General features: G+C 38.7%; 1 protein-coding gene and 1 non-coding gene across 2 annotated transcripts; one reads left to right on the plus strand and one right to left on the minus strand.

Annotated features, from left to right (window-relative positions):
* Positions 1 to 1,022: 1,022 nt before the first annotated feature.
* Positions 1,023 to 27,264, minus strand: SUMO1 (small ubiquitin like modifier 1). The gene is made up of 5 exons (XM_019975198.2): positions 26,917 to 27,264; positions 16,296 to 16,370; positions 11,407 to 11,484; positions 7,589 to 7,660; positions 1,023 to 1,848 (listed from the first exon to the last, which is right to left on the minus strand). Exons 1-5 carry the CDS (start codon positions 27,247 to 27,249, stop codon positions 1,780 to 1,782), a joined length of 627 nt encoding a protein of 208 aa, XP_019830757.2. The 5' UTR covers positions 27,250 to 27,264; the 3' UTR covers positions 1,023 to 1,779.
* On the plus strand, positions 3,914 to 3,998 carry LOC139179121 (small nucleolar RNA SNORD103/SNORD85). Its single transcript, XR_011563538.1, has one exon. It is a non-coding gene; the product is annotated as a small nucleolar RNA SNORD103/SNORD85 (small nucleolar RNA).

The raw sequence follows: 27,264 nt of genomic DNA on the forward strand, positions 1-27,264 counted from the left end.
TTATCAGCACTACTAACCAGATAAGCACATTTTTCAGTTAACCATAGCAGAATGCACAGCATTTAGAAGAATCCAATAAACTAAAATCAAGTATCCCCCATAGCTAAGCTCCACTACCTAAATGCCAAGTCTTCAGACATGCAAACAAAGCTGATACCAAACTACATATATGCGCATTCTGGATAGCTCAAATAGCCTATCAGTTTTCTCAGGCCTGACAGAAATATGCAACTCAATGAGGACTTTCTGGAAATGGGCCTTATTTCTATGTACTATTTAACACAATGGTCTAAAAGTTCTAATTTACCTAGACTATATATGTACGATACAAATAATTTTTCAGGTATGGTCAAAATAAGATTTATAAGACAAGCCAATTATTTTTCAACAGGAAATTTGAGAGGGTATTCAAACTATAATAGTTTGCATTAGAGATAGGTTTTATTTGCTCTTCTCAAGTAGCTAGATGACATTCTACTTGGAATAATACAAAATTGGATTACATATGTGCATATATATTCTGAATTCTGTGATTCATTAAGGAGTTAAAAGAAAAAGTTAAGCCCTCTAATTAAGGAACTAATTTAGTATTTTAATTTTACAGTTGAAAAGATGATATAAAGAAATAAAATATAAACAACCTTAACTACAGAGAACATTTTGAAAATTGTTAAGGGAAAAACTGAAATTATCAATATCAATTAAGAATTTCTGGCGTGCCCATTTATTCAACATATTGGGTAACTGTATCATATAAATGCACCATACAGGAATATCAAATTTTTTTAAAAAACAACAGTGAGTATTTAAGAAGGTATTGTGACCTTAATTAAATCCTTAATTCTGAAGGCACTTCAGTAACTTTCAGTGCTTCAAAGTCATGATCATCACCACATAATCCGTAAAAAAATCTGTACCATGTATGAACAATAATTTCCAGTATGATGCAAAAAAACCTTATGTTTTAAGCATTTTCTTTTTTTCTTTCTGTACAATTAAAAATAAAATAAACATGGGTACAGTTTTTACAAATATTTTGTTTATTTTAATGAAGCTGGTACAGACACTGTCCATTTAAAACCCATATCCCAGGCCAAAAAGTACAAATAAAGTCAAAAAGAGCAGTGTTCTGTTGTATACACTTCTGCATGAATAACTTTAACTGCTAATGAAAATTAGATCTTTTCTGGGATCTTCTGACAAGATTTTTCTTTCATCTTAAAATGCTTTCTCTTCAGTGAAGCCATCTTTGGAGTTAGTCATTATTCTCTGTCATTTTGACTCCAAATGGATATTCCTCTTCTTTTGGTCCAGACCCTCAGATTTTAAAAGTAGCTTCAAGTTAAGGAAAGGTCATTTTTCCACAGTTCTGTTTTCCGAAAAACTTCCATCTCCCACTGAAAGTCATAGTCCAGGAGTGAAGCAATCACATGCTAGAACGTCAGGGCCAATTGGAAAGTCATTAGGAACACTTGCATTAGTTGATCTTACTTATCACAAGCCTGCAAATGCACAGTCCTGGAAAAGGCGGGCTCTCTATGCACACATGTAATTTTTAAAAAGGAGAGAGTGATATGAAGGGGGCTGAGGTTTGATCACCAAAAATCAGCACAATGAAAAGAAACAATAATGAATAATGGGCACTAGAATTCAAATTACCAGATGTTTTAAAGAGATGGGGTGCCAGTTTCAATTATGTTTTGAACACCACATTACAAAAGAACTATTTTTAAAAATAAAAAAGGATTAAGGGGAAAGAAAAAAAAATAAAAAGAATATCTAAACCGTTGAATGACCCCCTGTTTGTTCCTGATAAACTTCAATCACATCTTCTTCCTCCATTCCCAGCTGTAAGAGGAAAGAAAAGTGTTAGTAGTAGAATACAAAGTACTATTTTTTTAACTGGCTGCAACTATGTGGCAACTGTGCAAAAAAGATACAAAAATAATCCATAGTTATCCTGTTCTGAAACTAACAATCTTGTTTCCTTTAATCCAAAGAACAGAGAGGTATATTCTTTTCTTCTGATACTATGTCAATATGAAATCATTCATGTTACTTTGCTGAGCCAACTTTACTTCCCAGTTTATTCACCATGTAAAATTTAAGTGTTTCTGCAAAGTACCTTAAAGGAGTTTTAAATCTAATGAAACATGTATAGAATAGTTTAAGTAATAGTTTGATGCCATGTTTTCTAAAAATCATTTTACTTCCAGATGTAATTATTCGACAGAATCTCTTTCTTCTCTTTCAAAAAACCTGACTTCACTTGAAATATATGTGGGTTTTGGCTAGAAAAATACTGTCTAAGGGTTCATTTCTAAGTAGTTTGCTTTGTTATATAGAATTCCTTCTAGAATTTAACTATTATTTTCTTTGATAGTGACCACTCTCAGTGAAGAGTTATTATACATCTACTTTTGACACTTCAATTCTATAGGCTTGATTTTTCAGGCCAGTTCTCAATTCTTCCAGAAAAGGGGGGGGGGGGGGGGAAGACCCTTTACAATGCCTTTTACAGAACATTAAGCAAAATATATGCAATTTTTTTTTATATGCGTGAAGTGTCTGGAATGTTTTTCTTAAAGACATTATTAATAATGGTTGCCTCTGAGAAATGGGAATGCAGAGATATCTAGAGTGTATTTTCCATTTTATATACTTTGGTAGTTTGGTTTTTTAATACTTTCATTTTTAACTACAAGCATTCTTTATTTAAAAAATTGTACAGAAGGAGGCTGGTGTTGCATAGAAACCCATAGACACCTCAATGAGGCTTGTAAAGAACTGCAAATCTGTTGATTCTGGTGTGCAGCCAGGGTTAAAGAACACTGAAATAGGCAGACTGAAAACAAAAATCAGCATTGTTTCCAGTGAACTACAGTGAATCACAAAAGCAAATGAAAACAGTTCAAAGGAAAGTTCAAGTAATCTCTAATGAGACAAGTTCTATATTTTATACAGGACAATTTTGTGCAGAATTACAAAATGTGAAAATTAAAATATGCTAAGAAATCTAAAAATAAGTGGATTTAGAATTTTTTAAAGTGATTAATTGGTTCTGGTGTCACGGATATCTTGACTGTGATAAAACATGAATGTTAAAATAATTATTAATTAAAGATGCTATTAAAATTTAATTTTAATTGCACACTTAGCCTGGTAAACACTGCAAGGACTAGAATTCCAAACAGTACAAGGAACCCTTGAATGGGGAAGGTAGCATATGTCCTTAAACTATGGTGAATATGAAGCCATCAGCTTTAAGAAGTACACTGTCGGATAAGAGTAAATAAGCAACAGTACAAAGAGGTCACTCCCTAAATACCTACTCTCTCCCACTGCCCCATTATTCTTCTAAAAAGATAAATCTTTTACTGATAGTAAGGGAGGTGTCACTAAAATGTATCAAATAACCTTCTGTGTTGGTGAGATTATGCCAAGCTTTTGTTGTTCAGTCACTAAGTCTGACTCTGCAACCCTATGGACTGCAACATGCCAGGCCTCCCTATCCCTGTGCCTTAACCAAGTTAAGACAGGGAAAATATAAAATGAGTTTGGAATATCTTGTGCCAGACAGTAAGGAAGTACTCAAGAAAGTAGGTGGATATTAAACCTACAGGGGAAAGTTTGATGAGAAAAAGGATAGTCACATAGTTTCAAAGTATGTGCCCACATATTACTCAATTACAACAGGAAAAATGGTTTAACCACACAGGAAAAAAAAAACGATAACTGTTAAACCCAGTGTGATATACTCCAGATATTACAGCCTGAGAAAGACACATCACCATTTACACAGTAATCCAGACAAACACACATGATCCAAATCTAGTCATGAGTTAACAGAACAGCCCAAATTGAGAGTCTTTCTGGAAAAATAACTGGTTTGTACTCTTCAAAAATGTAAATGTCTGGCAGTGATGAGCCACTTGCCCTCTCTGAGAACAGAGTTCGGTAATGACAATCTTTACTCTGGACTCAAGTTCTGAGCCAGACGAGGCACCCACCACCTCCAGTTCAAAACAAAACACCATGCTGGTGTTGACGATGGCAACTGAAGGCTGGGGAGTCGAGTCCTTAAGCTGTGAGACTCAGATGGGCCTGTCAAGATGCTGGTGAGGGCAGAGGGAATGTTGAAGATGCACGGCAGGTTGGGAGTTCATTCCATTCAGTGCCCAGCACAGGAGGCACAGGGGTAAGAAGAGGATGTTGTGTGTAAGTGATTAGAAGCAGGGGTGAGGCTACTAGTTTGTTTTCTCCTAATGTTCAGATCGTTATCAGTTTTAATTTTCCCTGGGGTGTTCCAGGATGAAAATGTGATGACTGAATCTTTCCTTGTTAATTTTCTTGTTTCTTTCGAACATGGAACTTTTTCCCCTCTCTTGACCATAATGCCCACTTACTAAAATCAAGCAGGAAATTTTGATTTCCTAGGTATTTTCCATATCTTTGCCCTCTCCCACCAATATGATACATTGTTGATTTTTTAGATATACATTTTACTGTATTTTTTTGTTTGTTTTCTGATCCAGTGGCTACACTGTAGTAGTTTTTGTCTCCCTTCTCTTCCCTGTGCCCCACCCCACCATTGTTCTTTCTACCCTATATATTCCTGAGTATCTTTTCCTGATCTGGTTTCTCTGGGATTCCTGTTCTGGGTCTAAACTACCTTTTCCAGTACAAATAACTTAGTGTTTTCCAGATGTAAGTGTATTTTAGGTGAAATAAATTGATCTCCAGTGGGGGGAGGGGGGGATGTAAATGTCATGAAGACAAAGACAGTCTGAAGTTCCAAGTTAAAGATAATTAAAGTGAAAATGAAAATCGCTCAGTCATGTCTGACTCTTTGCGACCCCATGGACAATAGCCCACCAGGCTCCTTCCTGTCCATGGGATTCTCCAGGCAAGAATACTGGAGTAAGTTGCCATTCCCTTCTCCAGAGGATCTTCCCAACCCAGAGATGGAACCCAGGACTCCCTCACTGCAGGAGGATTCTTTACCAGCTGAGTCACCATGTGTTCACACTGAACTGGATCCTACGATGAGGGAGAAAACTTACCATAAAAGGGAAAATTGGGACACATGACAAAACAGTATTCTAACAGTATTCAGTGTCCTGACTCTTAACAACAGTACTGGAGTTATGTCAAAGAGAATACTTGTTCTTAAGAAATACACACTAAAATATTTAGTAAATGGCCATGGTGTATGCAGCCTACTCCCAAATGGTTCAGAAGATACACTTACACACACATATGGTGGGGGGCGGGGGAGGCAAATAATAAAGTACATAAAGTACAGGTAGGAAAATGTTAAAAACCGGTAAATCTAGGTAGAAGAGAGTTCAATTTTTTGCACTTATTCTTGCCACTTTTCTGTAATTTGAAAATCATCACAAAACAAAAACTTTTTAATTTAAAAAGATGAAGGGATGTCAAAAGAACAGATGTGCCAACTTGAAGGGGTTCCCACTGGCTAATATCTAAAGAACATCACTCATACAAAGTATCTCCCCACAAATTACTTATTAATTACAAAATAACTTGGATAAATTGATACAATGCTACAGTGGATAAAATGATACAATGGATAAAATATCTGGCAGTTACCATCTTAACTAAGTGAGCAAAATTAGTATTACCCATAGTAAGACATGGACATCATATAATTCCTAACATCATGCACTTGGAATTTCACAGCTTCATTCAGTGTTGCTCCTACCAAATGTTCAAACCTGAATCTAATCATAAGGAAACAACAGACAAACCCCAACTGAAGGACATTCTTTTTTTTTTAAATTCATTTATTTTAATTGGAGGCTAATTACTTTACATGAAGGACAATCTAAAATACAGTTGGCCTGAATTCTTTTTAAAAACATCAGTGTAATGAATCAGTCAGTCCTAAAGAAATCAACCCTGAATATTCATTGGAAAGACTCATGTTGAAGCTGAAGCTCCAACACTTTGGCCACCTGATGCAAAGAGCTGTTCACTGGAAAAGACCCTGATTCCGGCAAAGACTGAAGGCAGGAGAAGGGGACCTCATAGTTGGATGGCATCATCAACCCAATGGACATGAGTTTGAACAAACACCGGGAGACGGTGAAAGACCGGGAAGACTGGTGTGCTGCAGGACTGTTGTGTGCGTGGGGAAACAAAGAGTTGGACACAACTTAGCGACTGAACAACAACAGTATAATGAAAAACGAAGACTGAGTAACTGTTTCATATGAAAAGGAAGCTAAGAGGCATGATAACCAGGCAGAATGCATATCCTGGATGAGATCCCAGGTTAAGTTTAAAAAAAAAAAAAAAAAGGCAGGTGAGCTATAAAGGACCTTACTGAGACAAATTACAAAATCAGATTATTTTGACTGTATATTCAATTACAGTATTGTATCAAGGTTAAATCACCTAAATTAGATAATTTAACTGTGACTCTTAGGAGAACAATAACACTCAAATACTGAGGGGTAAAGAGCCATATCACCTGCAAATTAATATTAAATGGTCCACCAGTAGTGATAATCTGTACATACACAGAGAATGATAAATCAAACACAGCACAACGTTAATAAATGAAGAATCTACGAAAAAGGTTATACAGGAGAATATTATACTAGTCTCATCATTCAGTAAGTTTGAAATGTTTTCAAATAAAAAAGCTAATAATAGCCATACATTGTTCCCACTATCAGAAATATCAGAAATGTTATTTTGTATTTGGAGGAGGGGAATCTGTATAATTGTAAATACACACACACTCTTTTTCTCACATTTTATTACTTTCAGATATCCGGGGGTAGGAGTGAGAATGAGCGTAGAGAAGGTGGAATATATAAACAGAGAAATAAAACAATATATTCAATAAAACAAATGAAGGCATAGAAGCATTAAAAAACATAACCCAAAATGACAGAGCCAAAAATATATACTAAGCTTCTGCATTTGGAGAAGGTGATGGGACCCCACTCCAGTACTCTTGCCTGGAAAATCCCATGGACGGAGGAACCTAGTAGGCTGCAGTCCACGGGGTCGCTAAGAGTTGGACACGACTGAGTGACTTCACTTTCACTTTTCACTGTCATGCATTGGAGAAGGAAATGGCCACCCACTCCATGTTCTGGCCTGGAGAATCCCAGGGACGGGGGAGCCTGGTGGGCTGCTGTCTATAGGGTCGCACAGAGTCGGACACGACTGAAGTGACTTAGCAGCAAGCTTCTATATTAAGTTCTCAAAATGGGCCAAAAGTCAAAATTGAACTCTAAAGGTCACTATCACCATGAAAATGAACCCGAAATCTGCCAAATTTGAGAACCATCTGTCCGTCCTTAAAAAGGCATAGTATGTGCCTTATAACAATTTAAGTACTCAATCCCTACTTTTCACCTCTTTTTACTGGCACATTTGAAGGCACTAAAAGGGAAATTCAACCCAAAAGATTGTTTTTCTCTCTGACAAATAATATATCACTTAACTCAGAGAATATTCAAGAAAAGGGCAGTTTAATGGTACAGCGAACCACATCATTCAATGCAAAATTCAAAATATGTCTTGAATTCAGAGAAGAAATTATACTCACTTCTTTTGGAGTGTGATTATCAGCAATTCTCTGACCTTCAAAGAGAAACCTGAGTGAATTCATGGGAACTCCCTAAAAAGACAGAAAATGTACAAATATAAACCTTTTAAGAGATAACAGAAACTTTGATGCACAAAAAGCAAATATGAAAGCTCCAACAGAATGTGTAGAACATAAAACTAGACAGCTAATTCTATCATCATTACCATTAACTGAGTAAAAACTATTTGCTAGGTACTCCTGATACCAAATATTTTATATACAGAATCATAAATTTTTCATCACAACGGCCCTAAAAGATGAGTATTGTCACCTTATCTTCATTTACAGCTAGAAAATCTAAGGTATAGAGAGGACACACAAGCTGGTCAACCTTTGAAGGCCAAATCTGTTCCCAACCCTGTGTATTCTTAGCCACTATTCTACATAGTTTCCTCTCAAATCTATAAGCTAACATAAAAATAAAATCAGATATTGGATGAACACCAGCTACCAACTGTACAAGCAAAATTGGTTTTAAACAGACTAAATCATAGAAATTTGGCAAAGCACAGTAGCAAGCCAGATAAACTACAGTAAACCTGTGATGGCATTTATAGCACTATAAGTATCACAAAAGGTATTAAAATATATTTTTCTAATCACTTACTCCACAAAAATGGCTAAAAGAGAGTAGACGGCTCATTTAAAGAGAAGTAACTTCACTAACAAGTATAAATCAATAATCATTTATTTAGTCCACAAGTATCAGAAAGTTCTGCTCAATAACTAATGTGTTAAGATTTCCGCCATGTTTAGAGAAATGTCTATTTAGTTCTTTGGCCCATTTTTTGATTGGGTCGTTTATTTTTCTGGAGTTGAGCTGTAGGAGTTGCTTGTATATTTTTAAGATTAGTTGTTTGTCGGTTGCTTCATTTGCTATTATTTTCTCCCATTCTGAAGGCTGTCTTTTCACCTTGCTAATAGTTTCCTTTGATTCTCCAAAGAAGACATACAGATGGCTAACAAACCCATGAAAAGATGCTCAACATCACTCATTATCAGAGAAATGCAAATCAAAACCACTATGAGGTACCATTTCACACCAGTCAGAATGGCTGCGATCCAAAAGTCTACAAATAATAAATGCTGGAGAGGGTGTGGAGAAAAGGGAACCCTCTTACACTGTTGGTGGGAATGCAAACTAGTACAGCCACTATGGAGAACAGTGTGGAGATTCCTTAAAAAACTGGAAATAGAACTGCCTTATGATCCAGCAATCCCACTGCTGGGCATACACACTAAGGAAACCAGAAGGGAAAGAGACACGTGTACCCCAATGTTCATCGCAGCACTGTTTATAATAGCCAGGACATGGAAGCAACCTAGATGTCCATCAGCAGATGAATGGATAAGAAAGCTGTGGTACATATACACAATGGAGTATTACTCAGCCATTAAAAAGAATACATTTGAATCAGTTCTAATGAGGTGGATGAAACTGGAGCCTATTATACAGAGTGAAGTAAGCCAGAAGGAAAAACATAAATACAGTATACTAACGCATATATATGGAATTTAGAAAGATGGTAACAATAACCCGGTGTACGAGACAGCAAAAGAGACACTGATGTATAGAACAGTCTTATGGACTCTGTGGGAGAGGGAGAGGGTGGGAAGATTTGGGAGAATGGCATTGAAACATGTAAAATATCATGTAAGAAACGAGTTGCCAGTCCAGGTTCGATGCACGATACTGGATGCTTGGGGCTAGTGCACTGGGACGACCCAGAGGGATGGTATGGGGAGGGAGGAGGGAGGAGGGTTCAGGATGGGGAACACATGTATACCCGTGGCGGATTCATTTTGATATTTGGCAAAACTAATACAATTATGTAAAGTTTAAAAATAAAATAAAATTAGAAAAAAAAACAAAACAAAACAAAAGTTCTCATACTGTAACTAAGACCTGGTGTAGCCAAATAAATCAACAAAACAGAAAAAAAAAAAAGAGAGAAAATAATTCAGGACCCTGCTGTCACACAGCACAGTAACTGTGCTGAATTAATAATAGTACATTATCACAAGAGGGTGGGAAGATTTGGGAGAATGGCAATGAAACATGTAAAATATCATGTAGGAAACGAGTTGCCAGTCCAGGCTCGATGCACGATGCTGGATGCTTGGGGCTGGTGCACTGGGACGGCCCAGAGGGATGGTATGGGGAGGGAGGAGGGAGGAGGGTTTGGGATGGGGAACACATGTATACCTGTGGTGGATTCATTTTGATATTTGGCAAAACTAATACAATTATGTAAAGTTTAAAAATAAAATAAAATTAGAAGAAAAAAAAAAAAGATTTCCACCATGTTTAAATACTATCCCAAAAACATCATAAAAAACTCAAACAATCTTCCTAATATGTACTACACTTATATATACAAGACTGTGCAAACTTACCCTGGAGGTGGTTTTAAACTTTTTCTTAGTTCCCTGACCAGGGATTGACCAGGGCCCCAGCAGTCAAACTGCAAAGTCCTAAGCACTGAACCACCAGAAAATTCTCTACTTTTAAATTATTTCCAGGGTTATATTAACTACTAAACATAACTGACAAGGACAAAATATTCTTTGATTTTAAATATAAGATCTTTCAAAAAGTAAGTATCTTATACTGTAGTCATAAAAGTTTCTACAGAAGCAAGTCTACAATATCAAAATGGAAAGATGATTCAATCTCTCTTATTGGGTAAGAATTCCATACTTCAGATAAATTAAGTGTCCCACTGCATGAATATCAGCAATATAAGAAAAAATTTTATCAAGCCTTTGTGAACTGAGTATAGATAGAAACTTTTTCTAAAGACTATAAACTCTGAAGCATAAAAAATTATTCCAACTTGATGTTATATTATCTCCCCTGGCACCTTAGGGCTTCCCTGGTAAGCTCAGCTGGTAAAGAATTCACCTGCAATGCAGGAGACCTGGGTTTGATCCCTGGGTTGGGAAGATCCCCTGGAGGAAGGCATGGCAACCCACTCCAGTATTCTTGCCTGGAGAATTCCGTGGACAGAGGAGCCTGGTGGGCTACAGTCCATGGGTCACAAAGAGTCAGACATGACTAAGCACAGCACAGCAATTTCAATTCTGAATCAGTTTAATTTTCACTTTTGCACTGTTTCTCCTCAATAATCAACTCCATTGTCTACAGATGAGGTAAAAGACTACATATTTTCTTTGGAGTTATTGTGAAGAGTAAATGAGAATGTATCTAAGTACCTATTAGCACAGTGCAGCTAATACACGTTCATTTCCAGTTTTAGTTCCCATCAATATTATTACAAATGTGAGCTAGTTGAGCCGCAATTAATAAGACTTTACTGAGCTTAACAATTAACATCAAAAACAGAAACAGGGAATTCCCTGGCAGTTCAGTGATGAGGACTGAACTTTTACTGCCAAGGGCATAGGTTCAATCCTCGGTCCGGGCATTAGGATCCCACAGGCCACGCAGTACAGCAAAAAAAAAAAAAAAGTTTATTGGCTCACTTATCCTAACACTGGAGTGGGTAACCAGTCCCTCCTCCAGGGGATTTTCCTGACCCTGCAGGGATAGAATCTAGGTCTCCTGTCTTGCAGGCAGATTCTCTACTGTCTGAGCCACCAGGGAAGCCCACTGTTTTCCTTATCCCAACACCTAAATGATCTTTCTTCTTGCAAAGTCCTAAATACTAGACCACCAAAGAATTCCCAAAAGATTACTTTTCTTTTGACAAGCTTTCTTAAAAGAAAAGTTAATGATATATAAAGCACTGAATTTAATACTACAACATACAGACCTGTCTTTGACAGTATGATTCTTTGAGTTTCTTGAGATGTGTTGTCATTTTCACTTTGAAGTGAATCTCACTGCTATCCTAAGGAGATAAGAGGAAAAGGATTATCACTCTTCGTGTAAGTTACTTGCTTTGCCTGAAACAAATTATTTAATTATACATATACTATATACAAACACATACAACTTGTCACCTATATTTTCCCTCCAAAATATTCTTTTTAGCATTCCTAACAGGTTTTATTAAAATAATCATCCTCAAACTTGCTTTATACCCATTTCAAAGCAAGTTTCAGTTCAGTTCAGTTGTTCAGTTGCGTCCAACTCTTTGCGACCCCATGAATTGCAACACGCCAGGCCTCCCTTTCCATCACCAACTCCCAGAGTCCACCCTAACCCACGTCCATTGATTTGGTGATGCCATCCACCATCTCATTTTCTGTCGTCCCCTTCTCCTCCTGCCCTCAATCTTTCCCAGCATCAGGGTGTTCTCAAATGAGTCAGCTCTTTGCATCACGTGGCCAAAGTATTGGAGTTTCAGCTTTAGCATCAGTCCTTCCAATGAACACCCAGGACTGATCTCCTTTAGGATGGACTGGTTGGATCTCCCTGCAGTCCAAGGGACTCTCAAGAGTCTTCTCCAACACCACAGTTCAAAAGTATCAGTTTTTCGGTGTTCAGCTTTCTTTATAGTCCAGCTCTCACATCCATACATGACTACTGGAAAAACCATAGACTTGACTAGACGGACCTTTGTTGACAGAGTAATGTCTCTGCTTTTTAATATGCAGTCTAGGTTGGTCATAACTTTCCTTCCAAGGAGTAAGCATCAAAACATAATCTATTTTAGGTATTAAAATTAGCAGTATAAGTAAAACTATGTATGTCAAAAATGCATTCCTTCAGAATTGCATACCTATTCTACTTTCACAATAAAAATCTAAACTATCACAAATTCCCAAAGGCAACTCAGAATAAAAAGTGAAGTGACACTGAAGTGTCATTAAAGATGGTCAAAGCTATAAGAGAGACATATACCGTAAAACAGCAGACTGAGCAATTCTTCCTGAAATAAAAAGTCACCATACAGAGTCTGGTTTCTCTTGCATGAGTAAAATGAAAAACCTGAGTCACTCAAATTGAAATATGGGATCACAGATAATTTTCTTCTACTGAGACTGTCAAGTAAACTATCAGGCAACCATCAGAAAAAAATATTAGCACTTGCACACTGTAAAAATTTCAAAGCCAATTCTAATGATTACATAACACATTCACAGATACATATTAGTGGAAGTTGCATGTTTTGTTTATATTAATAAAAAAAAAGGAATTCCCTGGCAGTCAGTCCAATGGTTAGGACTTGGTGCTTTCACTGCCAGGACTGGGAATGATCCTGGTTGGGGAACTAAGATCCTGCATGCTGTGTGGTATTTTTCTTTAAAAATAATAATAAATAAATTCTCATCCTGTGGATAATTTCAGGAACAGACAAAACTTCTAGAGCAATACCTCACTCCATCAACTAAAATCATTTCCAGATTAATTAAAGAGCTTGCTGCTGCTACTGCTGCTGCTAAGTCGCTTCAGTCGTGTCCGAGACTCTGTGTGACCCCATAGACAGCAGCTCACCAGGCTTCCCCATCCCTGGGATTCTCCAGGCAAGAACACTGGAGTGGGTTGCCATTTCCTTCTCCAATGCATGAAAGTGAAAAGTAAAAGTGAAGTTGCTCAGTCGTGTCCGACTCTAGTGACCCCATGGACTGCAGCCTACCAGGCTCCTCCGTCCATGGGATTTTCCAGGCAAGAGTACTGGAGTGGGGTGCCATTGCCTTCTCCGATTAATTAATGTTTAGTTAATGTTTAAATTAATTAAAACATTAAAAAAAATTTAGTTATCTTCTCCTCTTCTTTGGGAAAGACTTTTTTCCTAATCTTGACATTAGTAAATCCTTACTTTAAAGCAAGATTTTAACTCAGAAACCATTAAAAAAAAAAGGAGACTGATAAATCCAACTTAATAAAAACATAAACCACCTATAAGTAAGTTACGAGACTCTGAAGAAAATATTCACGTTAACATATATAGCAGACAAGAAAAAATAAGTAAATATAAAGAATTCTTACAAATTAGTAATTGTTAAAAAGGTAATCCATGGCATAGGAGAAACATACACAAGCATACCTACTTTACTACACTCTGCTTTTTTTTACTTGGCTATGCCAGATCTGTTGTGGTACACAGGATCTTCAGTTGCAGCATATGGGATCCACAGTTCCCTGACCAAGAAACGAACCTGTGCCCCTGCACTGGGAGCACAGAGTCCTAGCCATTGGACCACCAAGGAGGTCCCTGTGCTGTCTTTATTGAATTTTGCAGGTACTGCGTTTTTTACAAACTTTTTGAAAGTTTGTAACAAACTTGCATTCAGCAAGTCTACCCACACTATTTTTCCAATGGTGTTTGCTCATTTCAGGTCTCTGTGTCACAGTTTGGTAATCAGTAATTTGGTAATTCTCTCAGTAATTCAAATCCTACCCCAACAAAAAAAGCTCACGGAAGGCTCAGATGATGGTTAGTACTTTTCAGCAATAAAGTATTTTTTAATTAAGGTGTGTACATTGTTTTTTTCCAGACATAACACTACTATACACTTAAACCACATTATCGAGTAAACGTAACTTTCCTATGCACTGGGAAACAAAAGATCAAGTGATACACTTTACTGCAGCGGTCTGGAGCCAAATCCTCAGTATTTCTGAAGTATGCCTACAAACCAACAGAATAAAATTGAGAGTCCAGAAATAAATTCATATATATCTACAGTCAACTGATTTTGACAAAGATGCCAAGCAATTCAATGGGAAAAGAACAGAACTTTCAATCAGTGTTCTAGGAAAAACAGATAGCCATATGCAAAAGAAGTTAGACTCTCCTTCAAACCCATACTAAAAGCATGCAAAAAGTACTCAAAATGATCAAAAACTTAATGTAAGAGCTAAAACCATAAAAACTTTAAAAGAATCTATAGGTGTGAATTTCTGTGACCCTGATTGAGATAATAGTTTCTTATATATGACACTAAAGTGAAAGTGAAGTCGCTTCGTCGTGTCTGACTCTTTGCGACCCCATGTACTGTAGCCTACCAGGCTCCTCTGTCCACGGGATTTTCCAGGCAATAGTACTGGAGTGGATTGCCATTTCCTTCTCCAGGGGATCTTCCCAACCCAGGGATCGAACCCAGGTCGCCTGCATTGTAGACTGACGCTTAACCGTCTGAGCCACCAGGGAAGTCCCATATATGACACTAAAACCACAGCAAAAAAAGAAAAAAATAGGGATTTCCTTGGTGGTCCAGTGGTTAACAACCTGCCTGCCAATGCAGGAGACACAGGTTTGATCTCTGGTCTGGGAGATTCCACATGCCAAGGAGCAACCAAGCCCGTGTGCCACAACTATTGAGCCTGTGCTCTATAGAGCCAGGGAACTACTGAGCCCGAGTGCCCAGAGCCCATGCTCCACAACAAGAGAAGCCGCTGCAATGAGAAGCCCATGCACCACATAGAGAGGTCCCCACTCACTGCAACTAGAGACAGCCCGTGCAAAGAACAAAGACCCAGCACAGCCAAGAAGTTTCTAAAAAGATACATTCAATTCACTGAAATCAAAAACTGTTTGTGCAAAGGACACAACCCAGAAAGTGAAAAGACAACCCAAAGATGGGAGAAAACATCTGCAAACCATCTAACTGATAAGGATCTAATAACCAAAATACATGTGAAAAGTTATTACAACTCAAAAATAAAGACAAATAATCCAATCTAAAAATGGACAAAAGATCTGAATAGACACATTTCTCCAAAGATGTGCAAATGGCCAATAAGAACAGGAAAAGATATCCATCATTAACCATCAGGGAAATACAAATCAAAAACACAATGAGATACCACTTCACACTCACTAGGATGACTATATATATTTAAAACAAAAAAAAGAACAACAAATACTGGGTGAAATGTAAAATAACAAACCTTCATTTATTGTCAGTAAGAATAATGTATAAAATGGTGCAGCCATTGCTAAAAGCTGTTTGAAGGCTCCTAAACAAAGTTACTACTATACTAGACCCAACAATTGCATTCCTACATATATAGAGAACTGAAAACATATCCACACAAAAATTATAATGAAGAGTCAAAGCAATATCATCATACTGGCCCAAAACTAAAAGACTGGTATAATAATACCCCATGTTTCAGAGAATGTGGGGAAATGTACTCTCACACTTCTATGGTGAGAGTGCACCAGTTCTTCTGTCCCTTAAAAAAACAACTATGAAAATTCATTCCTCCACTAATTTCCAGCTAACCTTTATTATCTATTAGCACCTCAAACGGAGAAGGAAATGGCAACCCACTCCAGTGTTCTTGCCTGGAGAAGCCCAGGGACAGGGGAGCCTGGTGGGCTACCGTCTATGGGGTCGCACAGAGTCGGACACGACTGAAGCGACTTAGCAGCAGCATCTCAAAAAGGGTCAATAAGATAAAGATCAGAGTCTGGAGAAATCAGGTGCCAACAGAGAGAAAGGGATCAGGAAAAGGCCTGAGAGGCTCTTTTGTGTAAGGCCTCTAGTGTTATCACTTAATAGTAGTCACTGTATTTGCCACTGAAGCATGCTAAACAAGAAAAAGTTCTACTAGAAGAAATTAAAGTGATAAGTTGCCTAGTGGAACAATTTAAAAATACAGTATCACCCTCTCCTACCTCTAACAGATGCACATACAGTAAATGAAACTCCACTTTTCAATAACTTGCCTTAGTTGAATCATTTTTTCTGTTTCAGAAATCATTCACACATTCCAGAGTCAAAGGAGAAAAATAATGAAACTCACCTGTCCAATGACTTTGAGTTTAATATACTCTCCTTCCTTCTTATCCCCCAAGTCCTCGGTTGAAGGTTTTGCTTCCTGAAAGTACATATAAATATAAAAGTTTCTATGTGCTATTTTAATTACTCATCCATTACTTTGACTTAGGGTACAAAATTTGCAACTAAAAATACAGCAAGCATTTATTTTCTCTGCCAGTCAATCAAGCAAAAAAGGTTCTAAGTCAATTACTCTCTCAAACAACAGTTTACTAAAAATCATGAAAGAAGTCTCTTTTATTATAATCCTACAGTAAAGGTTCTAAAACTTCACCATGCATCAGAATCACTGGAAGGACTTGTTAAAAAGGCGGCTGGGTCTCACACCCAGCTTTTTATTCGGTAGGTCTCGGGTAGGTCTGTAATATGCACTTCTGACTAATTACCAGGCAATACTAATGCTTCTAGGCAAAGGAACAACCTGGAAACCATTATCTTACAGTCAACTACTACCAGTCAGAGGAAGCTCATCTTCCAGGAATCCTTGACCAAACATTTTGAATCCAAGGTTATTTTCTTACAACCTAGTGGGAAAAATTAACTACTCCAATTACAAAACTGTACTAAGAAATATAAATTAATCATATTAACATAAGCAAAGTCTTTTTAGGAAGGAAAATCAAACAGCAAAGTATTGGCTTAATGTACTCGAGTCAAAACAAATCATTTTATATCAGTTATTATTTTAGACTATCTGAAGCAGTATATCCAATTTCAAAAGATCAGGCTTGGGTGAAAAAAAATTAGAATTAAACTGGAACAAGAAAAAAGCCCAAGCAGGGTAAGTAATAATAGTAAAGAGCAAACAAAATTGGAAGACAGAAGGAAAGAGTATAACCCTCTTACAAATTATACCATAAGAAAATGAAGTTAGAATAAACTAGTTAAACAACTTTGCCATGAAGTATTAAGAAAGGTAAGCCATTTTTAGTAAAAGGGTAGCTTGGTAAATTTCACTCAATGGTGTGATAAAAGTAGCTTTCCCATGCACTTTACCTTAGTTTGGCAACCATATTATTCACTTATTTAAATATATACTTCTTTATTATTCATAGTAATTTCAAGCTGTTAATCTACTCTTGGTAAGAACGGTTGTTGTTTAGCTGCTAAGTCATGTCTGACTCTTTGCAAATTCATGGACTGTGGCCCTCCAGGTTCCTCTTCCCATGGGATTTTCCAGACAAGAATACTGGAGTGGGTTGCCATTTCCTTCTCCAGATCTTCTTCATCCAGAGATCGAACCCGAGTCTCCTGCATTGGCAGGTGGATTCTTTACCACTAAGCCCCAGGGAAGCCCTTTAGTAAGAATACAACCAACTTACTTAAGAATATATAATAAGAATTTTGTATACTTAAGAACATACAATCAGAATATTGTATATTCTTAACAATTTAATATACTTCTGTAATTCAGAAGTAACAGGTCCATTACCTGTTTATTTCATGCCAGTAACTGAAAACTAACAAACTCTTTAACATTCAAAATTTAACAAAATATATTAAACTAGAAGTAGCTTTTAAATTTAAGATACAGGCTAGAGCCCAGGGAAATGCTTAGATAACAGAACTGACTTCATTAGTATGAATTCTTGCCTGTTTATCATTCTGCAGTACTTTCAACATTTGCTGACTACTGCATTTTATGGCAGCTGGCAAAATTAACCTTCTTTAGTGAGACAGTATTTCACCTGAAAACTAGAAGACTGTCTTCAAACAGTCTCACAACCACATTTCTCTGAATTTATATTCAAAGTAAACAATTCCTTCTTCCTTTAAGTACTGAGAGAGGACAAGGACAATTTATTCCATGCAGTGAAAGGCAATAAAGAGCAAAGAAGCCCTGAGTCCTCTTTAACTGAGAGAAGGTGTGTTAAGAAGCTTTATCTGAGTTTCCACAAGGAAGAAAACATCCCCCTCCAAGAGGATCAGCAATACATCAGCACAATGGGACTGACTGTGCTCCAGTGTTTCCTAGACAGAGGATACTCAGAACAAAAGAGTTCTTCCCTCTTCTCCAATCCATCCTCCACACTGCTTCAGAACCCTTTCCAAAAGCACAGCTTCTCTGACTGGTTTGTTTTCGTGAACTCAGTTGTGTCCAACTCTTTACGACCCCCTTGGATTGTATAGCCCACCAGGCTCCTCTGTCCATGGGATTCTCCAGGCAAGAATACTGGAGTAGGTTGCCATTTCCTTCTCCAGGGGTTCTTCCCGATCCAGGAATCGAACCTGCGTCTCTTGTGTCTCCTATATTGCCAGGCAGGTTCTTTACCATTAGCGCCACCTGGGAAGCCCCTCTCTGACTGTATAACTGCCCCTATCAGAAAGCATTAATAGCTCCCAGTACTTTAAGGCCTAGAAACAAAGTCCACAACATGGCATTCAGTTCCTCCAGTACCAACCTTAACTCCCATTTTTCTCTCACCACTTTCTTTACAACCCAAGGATTTGGTTAAATTGGACTTGTGCTATTCCCTGAACATGTCTATAAACTTCCTTCCATCTTCAGCTCTTTGCTGTCCTTGTTTCCTTTACCTGTAATACACATCCTCCCTTTACCATAACCTCTCTTGAAGTCATCTCACGGAAATCCATCATCTGAAGTCCAGTATGTAAAGAACTCTTCTGGGAACCACATCTCCCCTCAACTTTCCAACTGGGATTAATATTTTCCTTTAATGCTCCTATTGGCAGTGTATTCATATCCTTTAAAAGACATTTATTCTCTATTTAAAAACATTCTCCCTTTACTATCATCTCAAGTCGTACTCATACTTTTCTTCAGATTTCTTTTAAGTTCAGTTCAGTAGCTCAGTCGTGTCCGACCCCACGAACCCCATGAACCGCAGCACACCAGGCCTCCCTGTCTGTTACCAACTCCCGGAGTCCACCCAAACCCATGTCCATTGAGTCGGTGATGCCATCCAACCATCTCATCCTCTGTCATCCCTTTCTCCTCCTGCCCTCAATCTTTCCCAGCATCAGGGTCTTTTCCAATGAGTCAGCTCTTCGCATCAGGTGGCCCAGAGTATTGGAGTTTCAGCTTCAACATCAGTCCCTCCTATGAACACCCAGGACTGATCTCCTTTAGGATGGACTGGTTGGATCTCCTTGCAGTCCAAGGGACTCTCAAGAGTCTTCTCCAACACCACAGTTCAAAAGCATCAATTCTTCGGTGCTCAGCTTTCTTTATAGTCCAAACCTCACATCCATACATGACTACTGGAAAAACCATAGCCTTGACTAGACGGACCTTTGTTGGCAAAGTAATGTCTCTGCTTTTTAATGTGCTGTCTAGGTTGGTCATAACTTTCCTTCCAAGGAGCAAGCATCTTTTAATTTCATGGCTGCAATCACCATATGCAGTGATTTTGGAGCCCAGAAAAATAAACTCAGCCACTGTTTCCACTGTTTCCCTATTGGCATTTGCTATTTCCACTTTTACTCTCAACTCACTGCCATCAGGTTTATACAATACCCCACCACTCCAATTGACACTTCTTTCACCAAGGTTACCAGTTCAACTTCTTACTGCTAAACCCAAAGGACAATCTAAAGTCTTATCTTTAAACAATAGACACTGATGACTCCTTCAAACTCTCTACCTTTGATCTCTAAGATTCTATGTCCCCTCATCTTGACCACTTCCTTAAATGCTGGTGCTCCTCTGGGTCCTAAGTCTTTAAGCTTCTTTTTCTTCATCTTCCTGGGTGACCTACAATTCCAACTCTCTCTCAGATACTAACCATTCTCAATAACCTGACCACTTTTCTGAGTTTCACTCAATTTATCTAAGAGCTTGAACACTTATCTCCATTCTGGATGTCTCCATGGGTAGCTCAACTTAAAACTGAGTGCATTACTTCTAGCTCCTCTTCCTGAAAACCAAAACCCAAAAAAGACTACAACTCCTCCTGGATTCCCAATTACAATAAATGTCTGACACACACTCAACTGCACACAACACAAATTTAGTAGTCATCATTGGCTATCTTCCTCTCCTAAATCTCATACTTAATAATTCACCATTCTGACAACTATATCTCTTAGTGATTCTCATTCTCTATCCCACTGCCTTATTTCAGGCAGTCACTGTTGCTCATTAGCAATACCACAATGGTATAACAGATGTCCCAAGTCTAGCTCCCTCTAATTAATTCTTCCCAACTACAACCAGAGCCATTTCTCTAAAACGCAATCTGATCTGCCCAGAATCTTCAGGACTAAGTTCAAACTCCTTAGCTGACACATACTGGTCCTCCGTGTGCTGGTCCCTGCCTAGCAAGCAAGCCTTATTCTCCTACGTCTTTTGCTAATATTCTTCGCTCCAGCCAAACTGAACCATCTACAACGCCTTAAACATGGCACTCTCTGCCTTATCTCCACTATCCCTGTACCTGTTACTCACCTCTGCTTAGTATGCCCTTTCTTACCCTATTCCCCTTTTAAGACCACTTAAGCATCACTTCTACAAAATCATTTCCCTGATCACCCTCTTAAATGTTCTCATACTGCTTACTTTAATTTTATTATAACCACATGTCTGCATATCTGTGTTTCCCACAAGATTCAGTTCCTTATCGACATGCCTTATTCTTTGTATTTCTGGTCAAGTACAGTGTCTAGTATTTTAAGGATACTCAATATGCTTATTAAATTAACATTTTCTGTGACAGTTTTGTATGTCTTGACTTTCCTACAAATTTACGAGGAGGAGGTCCACATTTTCACCAGGCAATTATTTAATGCTGGCTGAATTAAGTTGACAGCACTATCATCTGTATTACACCACAAAATCTTACTAATGTTTCATACTTCTACCGTACACAACAGTCAATACAAACAAAATCCTTTCAGCATTCACTTCAATTTCACAAAACATGTGAACACTAGAATTTGAAATTTCCAAGAATACTGCCACTCTCCTTAGTCACTCCATTTTGACAATCTTTTCCCAACTCTGAAGCACAAGAGCAATGCCATCTGTACCCACTTCTTTAATAGCCTCACGCTTGCCCGATGCAGTCATCTAACTTTTCATGTGCCTTTTTCCTTCAACAAACTAGTCTGGAAAATGAGAAGATCTTGTACAGAAAAAGGCCAAAGTTTGTCTCTAGCAATCTCAGTGTCTTTTGTATGCCTTCTTTCCTTCTCTCCCCTGTTAAAAAAAAAAAAAGAAGCTGCCAATACAGAATGGTATGGCACACTAGTCACAAAACACTGAAAGCATTCAGCACTAGACCCAGAACAGTAGGTCATGAGAGAAAAGAGAATCCCAGAGAGGGCTGGCTTATTAGGCTGGGAAGGTTACACAGCCCCAGAGCAGAAGAAACTGGTAATGTAAAGAAAAGTAAAGGAACGTACAAGATCAAAGGCAAGAACTGGAAATCTCTAAATTTTCAGGTCTGTGTCATCTAGAGATTGAATCATGGTAACTAGAATGGTAGAAAAGAATTTATCAGACACCAGGCGCTATCAACTCTTCTTACCAAGATATAAATGTAACAGCCTAGAAATAGAAGATGGCTGGATAAAGTTACTAGTTCTATTGCTAATAGAAGTAAAGACCAAGAAGGTATGCAAACATCATAAAAGGAAAATTACTGCATGACAATCAACCCTTCGTCAGTAACAAAACATAAAGGGAATTGAAAGAGGAAGAGGAAAATACCTGCTGCTTCACATTTTTGAGACAACCTTCCAGTTCTGGGGCTTAGAATGGTGCCTGGAACACACTGACATTCAATAAATGCTTGTTAAATGAATGACTCTTACCACTCACTCCTTTAAAAACTTTTACTAAGTATTCAGTCATTGCTGGCACTTCAGAAAAAAAGGGTGAGTAAAGCCTGATTTCTGACCCTGGAAAGCAAACAGTGTAATGGAGAAAGGTACTTAAATAATTGTAACACTATATATAAAAGCTATAATATATAATATTATTCTAATTGATATGGGGGGAGGCTAATGAGAATCAAGAGATATTTGACAACTGCTTTAGTTTTGAAATCTGAACTACTCCACTAACACTCATAAGTACTCTAACCCTAATAATCATACTCAGTTTTAAAAATACTATTAAGTAATGTTCACATTTTATTTGAAATGTTTTATTATAATCAATGTTTGCAACATCTACTAGCAGCACTTCATGTATCTATCTGTCAGAGAGAAGACAGAATGTATCATTCCTCTCCTGGGGCATGGAATACTTTGTATCAGTTCAGTTCAGTCCAGTCCCACTCTTTGTGACCCCATGAATTGCAAGCAGGCCAAGCCTCCCTGTCCATCACCAACTCCCGGAGTTCACTCAAACTCACGTCCATCGAGTTGGTGATGCATATGTACCAGTAACTAAATGCTCAAGTCATAGCATCAGTGTAACATATTTATTCTACGAGGTAAGTAGTATACATAATTATGAACTTCAATATACACCTAGTTTATCATATTCTTCTGCCATCTCAGGCTAACAGGAAGATCAGCGAACACCAAAAACAGGGGGATATAAATAATGCTGCAGGGAATGATGCTATCCTAACAAAAGAAATACAACTAGTGCGGTAGATTAAAGATAACTGCAAATTCTTTGTTACTCTTCCCATTAAGAAATGGAATCTTGATGTCTTTTCCTTGGTGACTATAGCTAATAATACTGTATTCTATATTTGAAAGTTGCTGAGAATAGCTCTTAACACAAGAAAAATCTGTAACTGTGTGTGTTGATGGTTGTTAACTAGACCTATCCTGGGGATCATTTCACAATATATGCAAATAATTACATTGTATAATCTGAAACTAATATGTCAATTGTCTCTACAATGAAATAAATAAATGCCTTTCCCTTGAATTTGAGTTGAACTTAGTGATTTGCCTGACAAACAGAATGCAAAAGTGATTTCCAAAGTTAGGTTCTAGGAGGCTTGGGGTTTCTACCCAAGGTTCTCTGGAACACTATCCTGTGAGCCCTGAGCTGCCTACGTCTGAATATCCTGGGGTCCCTGTGCTGAAGGGAATACATGACAAGACCACTCAGAGAGGCCTTGAGACTATATGAAGAAGCCATCCATTACAGCCCACAGCCCCCTGAGTAATCCCAGCAAAGGCCCCACGCGTCAAGGAGCAGTGATGAGCCCAAAACCACAGAGCCCTGCCAAAATTGAGATTTATGAGCAAAACAAGACTGTTGTTTTAAGCCATTATGTTTTAAGCAGTTTGTTAGGTACCAACAGATAGCCGAAATTACATAAGGTTTCCAAATCCTTGACTAAAGATAAAAGGAGCTCAATCAATCAGTATCTGTCTCCCTCTCCACCCCTCCTCTCTCTGAGGTTGGGATGGAGAGAGTAAACCTACAACAGATTCATTTAGCATTTGAACCAAACCAGTCATCCAATTATTACAAATTTAACAGACCTAAACTGAAGAGCTGAAGTCCATGCTGTCTTTCATGACTTGAGTATGGAAAAGAAACACTATAACTGTGAATACAGGGAAGAAAGAAGGAAAAATATTTGTACAAATTATCCTTACCAGTTTGACATTGGCATCTGGGTCTATATATTGTGCTCAGTTTTGCTGCAAGGTGAAATCAGGCTAAAAGTAAGCACACCATCGGATCTCTATTATTGGTTAAAGGCTAGTCCTTAAACTTTTTGAGGGATCATGTACCCCTAATGAAAGCTATGGATCCTTTCTCCCTAAACAAATACACATGCAAAAAAACCACAGATTGCCATAAAATTTCAGTGGATTTTCAGCCCTGAGGATTCATGATCCTCAGGTTCAGAATCTGTATTAGAGGATTATTCAAAAACGGTCCACTGGACAATGCTAGCATTGTTAGAATTATGAGAAATTATTTCACTCAAATTCCAAAAATAATCATTTTCTATTAATCAATGCAGAACCCAGCAATTCAAGTCTTACATGACTTTAACATCCACCTATTTTAACTTGAAATTATTGCTCAATTCCAGTATCTTCAGCACAGACAAAAAACCCTCCGAGAGGGGCCTCAGAATATATGTCATTCTAAAACAACTTGGTTGATATTAAGACTGTCTTCTGGGGACTGTGGTCGTCTCATGCTACTGGTATGGCGCAGGAGTACCTTGGGATTCTCACTCATAAGCTTCATCAGGGTAAGAGTTCCACTTCTTATCTCTTTAAATCCCTAGCACTACAACACTAATAGTGTACTGGCTCCTGATTATTAATAATGATATTGGTTGATCAGCATAGAGCAACAGTTCTTAAACTTTATAGTCTCAGGATTCCTCTTAAAAATCATTTAGAACTCCATAAAGCTTTTGTTAGGTTGGTTGTACCTACTGCAGTTTATCTGAAGTATGTTTTATAAACACATAATTAATTTTAGGATATTAAATCACACTGATACTTATGAAAAGTATTTTAATAGTAACAATATGAAACACCTATAAGGATATGATGATACCCTCATTAAATGGTACTGTGTATATAAAAAACAATTTCTTGAAAGTAGCAATAAAGCTTCAATCTTAAAAAGACATTTTTTTAAAAACAAAATTAGTAAGAAAAGTGGCACTGTTTTGCATTTTTTGCAAATCTCTTCAATATCTGGCTTAATAGAAAGCAGCTGAATTTCCACATCTGCCTCTATGTTTCAATCTGTTGTGATATCCCAGGTCATGTCAATCTTTAGAAAACCCCATGAAAGAATGAGAGTGAAAAAGACAATGTCCCAACATTATTGTGAAAATAGTTTTGGCCACCTGTTAGTGTCCTAGGTCCTTTATTTCTTCAAGTTTCTCTTAAATAGCTGGAATTGAAACTGGAGCAATAAATTCTACAATTCACTTTATAATTCCTTCTGTACACTGCTCTTTCCTCAGACTACATAGTAAATTTCAACATACTTCCTAGCCACTTCTGAGCATCAAAATAAAAGGCTGATGAAATAAAGCATTTACACCTTTCTTTCCTCCCTGGAAATCAAGTAAACAACTACCTAGGGAGATAGTTATAACTCTGTTCCGGTATCAATTTGGGAGTTAATCTAGACTGTTAGTAAGAAGATCCACTCAAAACTAATCTAGATTATGGTTTAACCTTATAAATGTACGTTTTGTGCAACAGTAAAAACCCACAAAAGCCTCACTTGCTCTCACCAAGTGGCACAAAACTGAACTGGGTTAAAAGCCAAGGGAATAGTGTGTTAAATTTAAAAGTTCAAGTACACTGTGGAGTTGAATGAGAAACAGTTTTCTAAATAACTATCATTAAACAAGCAAAAGGTTCAAAAATACTTTAAAAAGTCAAAGTCATCTAAGCAAACAAAACGAAGGCCAGACAAAAACCTTATAAAGTAAAAACTAGCCATAAACACTTTGTTGTTGTTTAGTCGCTTAGTCGTGTAGGACTTTATAACCCCATGAACTACAGCCCTCCAGGCTCCTCTGTCCATGGGATTTCTCCGGCAAGAATACTGGAGTAGGTTGCCATTTTCTCCTTCAGGGGATCTTCCCGACCCAGGGCTCGAACCCGCATCTCCTGCATTGGCAGGCTGATTCTTTACGCTGAGCCACCAGCAAAGCCCATCAGCCACAAACAACGTTAACTAGGAATGAATGAGGAAGAAAAACTCACCACGGAAAATCGAACACTCCTGATTGAATGCAAATCCCAAGTAAATTCCTGCTAATAACACTGAGATGGAGCACTCTGCTATAACACGAAGCTTTCTGCAAATGTTCTGCAACTGCTTCACGCACACGAAGTTTTCCTATCCTTTTCCTCAAAGGTTATCAGTCATCTTCAGGTTAACTTCCAGATGAAATGCTTTCTGTAGCTCTAGCAGTTTCGTTCTACTTTGTTTCTTGGTTATTCTGAGTGCTCTCTTCCAACTGGAGAGCTACTGAACCAATCCCGAGTGAGAAATGGGAAAGTAAAAGGAAAGAGGCGACAGCTCTGCACCCCCACACGGAAAAACACTCAGAGCAGAGCAGCGGCGGCCTAGCTGCAATCCAAATGGAAAGCGGAGCTTTCGAGGTTCTCAGCAACACGAGACAATGTCTCCCTCCCTCCGTCCCCACGTCCCACTTCGCGACTATCTAAAGACCAAGAATCAGGGAGTGGAGTCCACCAGCTTTTCAGGGCCACAGAGCCTCCGGGGCAGGGATTCTCTCCCGTTATATAATTGGGGCCTAGGGCCCTGCTTCTGCAGTGAGTTCTCCGGAGAGGCAGGCGGGCGGGATCCTCAGCGACCCTCTTGGGAAAGTGGAAGCTGGGCTCTGCACCTGGGTCCGCCCCGGAGAAAAGACGGGGACGAATAGAGGGAGGCCGCGACCAGAGGCGCTGGGGCACAGGGGGTGATGAGCCAGCCCGGAGAGGGTCAGGGTGGCTCCTAGAGGCCCGCGACAGGCCCGGGCGTCTCCTGCCCTAGTCTACTCCCCTCCCTCTTCAGCCCAGTCCCCACCGGCCGCCCCCTCCCCCATTCCGCGCTCCCCTCCCCCGCGCCTCCATCCCCGGCCCCAGCCGATCAGCAGGCGGACCTGCAGAGTAAGGCCTTGGCCACCGCTATCGGATGGCTCTCAGTCTGGTACCTGGTCAGACATGGTGACGGTAGTTTCCCCCGGGGTCTCCGCACACCAGCGGCCTCGGGTAGGTAGAACCTCGCTCCGGGGTTTACAAATCCGTCTCTCTACCCAACAGCACAACACCGCGGCTGGAGGGACTTCCGCTACGCCTTGCGTCACTTCCGCTACGCTCAGTGAGGACGGAGAGGGGAAAGAGGAAAGGCGACGCGGGAAAACTCGTTGGGGGCGGCGGGGCTCCCCGGAGGCTGGAGGATTGAGAGCGGGCTTTAGTTGTGGTCGCACAGATGAATTAATCACCGCAGCACCGAGATAGGCCTTGTGCTTCGGGCCCGAGTCCATCCCCTGAGGAAAAGT

This window comes from Bos indicus, chromosome 2, assembly GCF_029378745.1.
Source record: "Bos indicus isolate NIAB-ARS_2022 breed Sahiwal x Tharparkar chromosome 2, NIAB-ARS_B.indTharparkar_mat_pri_1.0, whole genome shotgun sequence".
NCBI lineage: Eukaryota > Metazoa > Chordata > Mammalia > Artiodactyla > Bovidae > Bos > Bos indicus.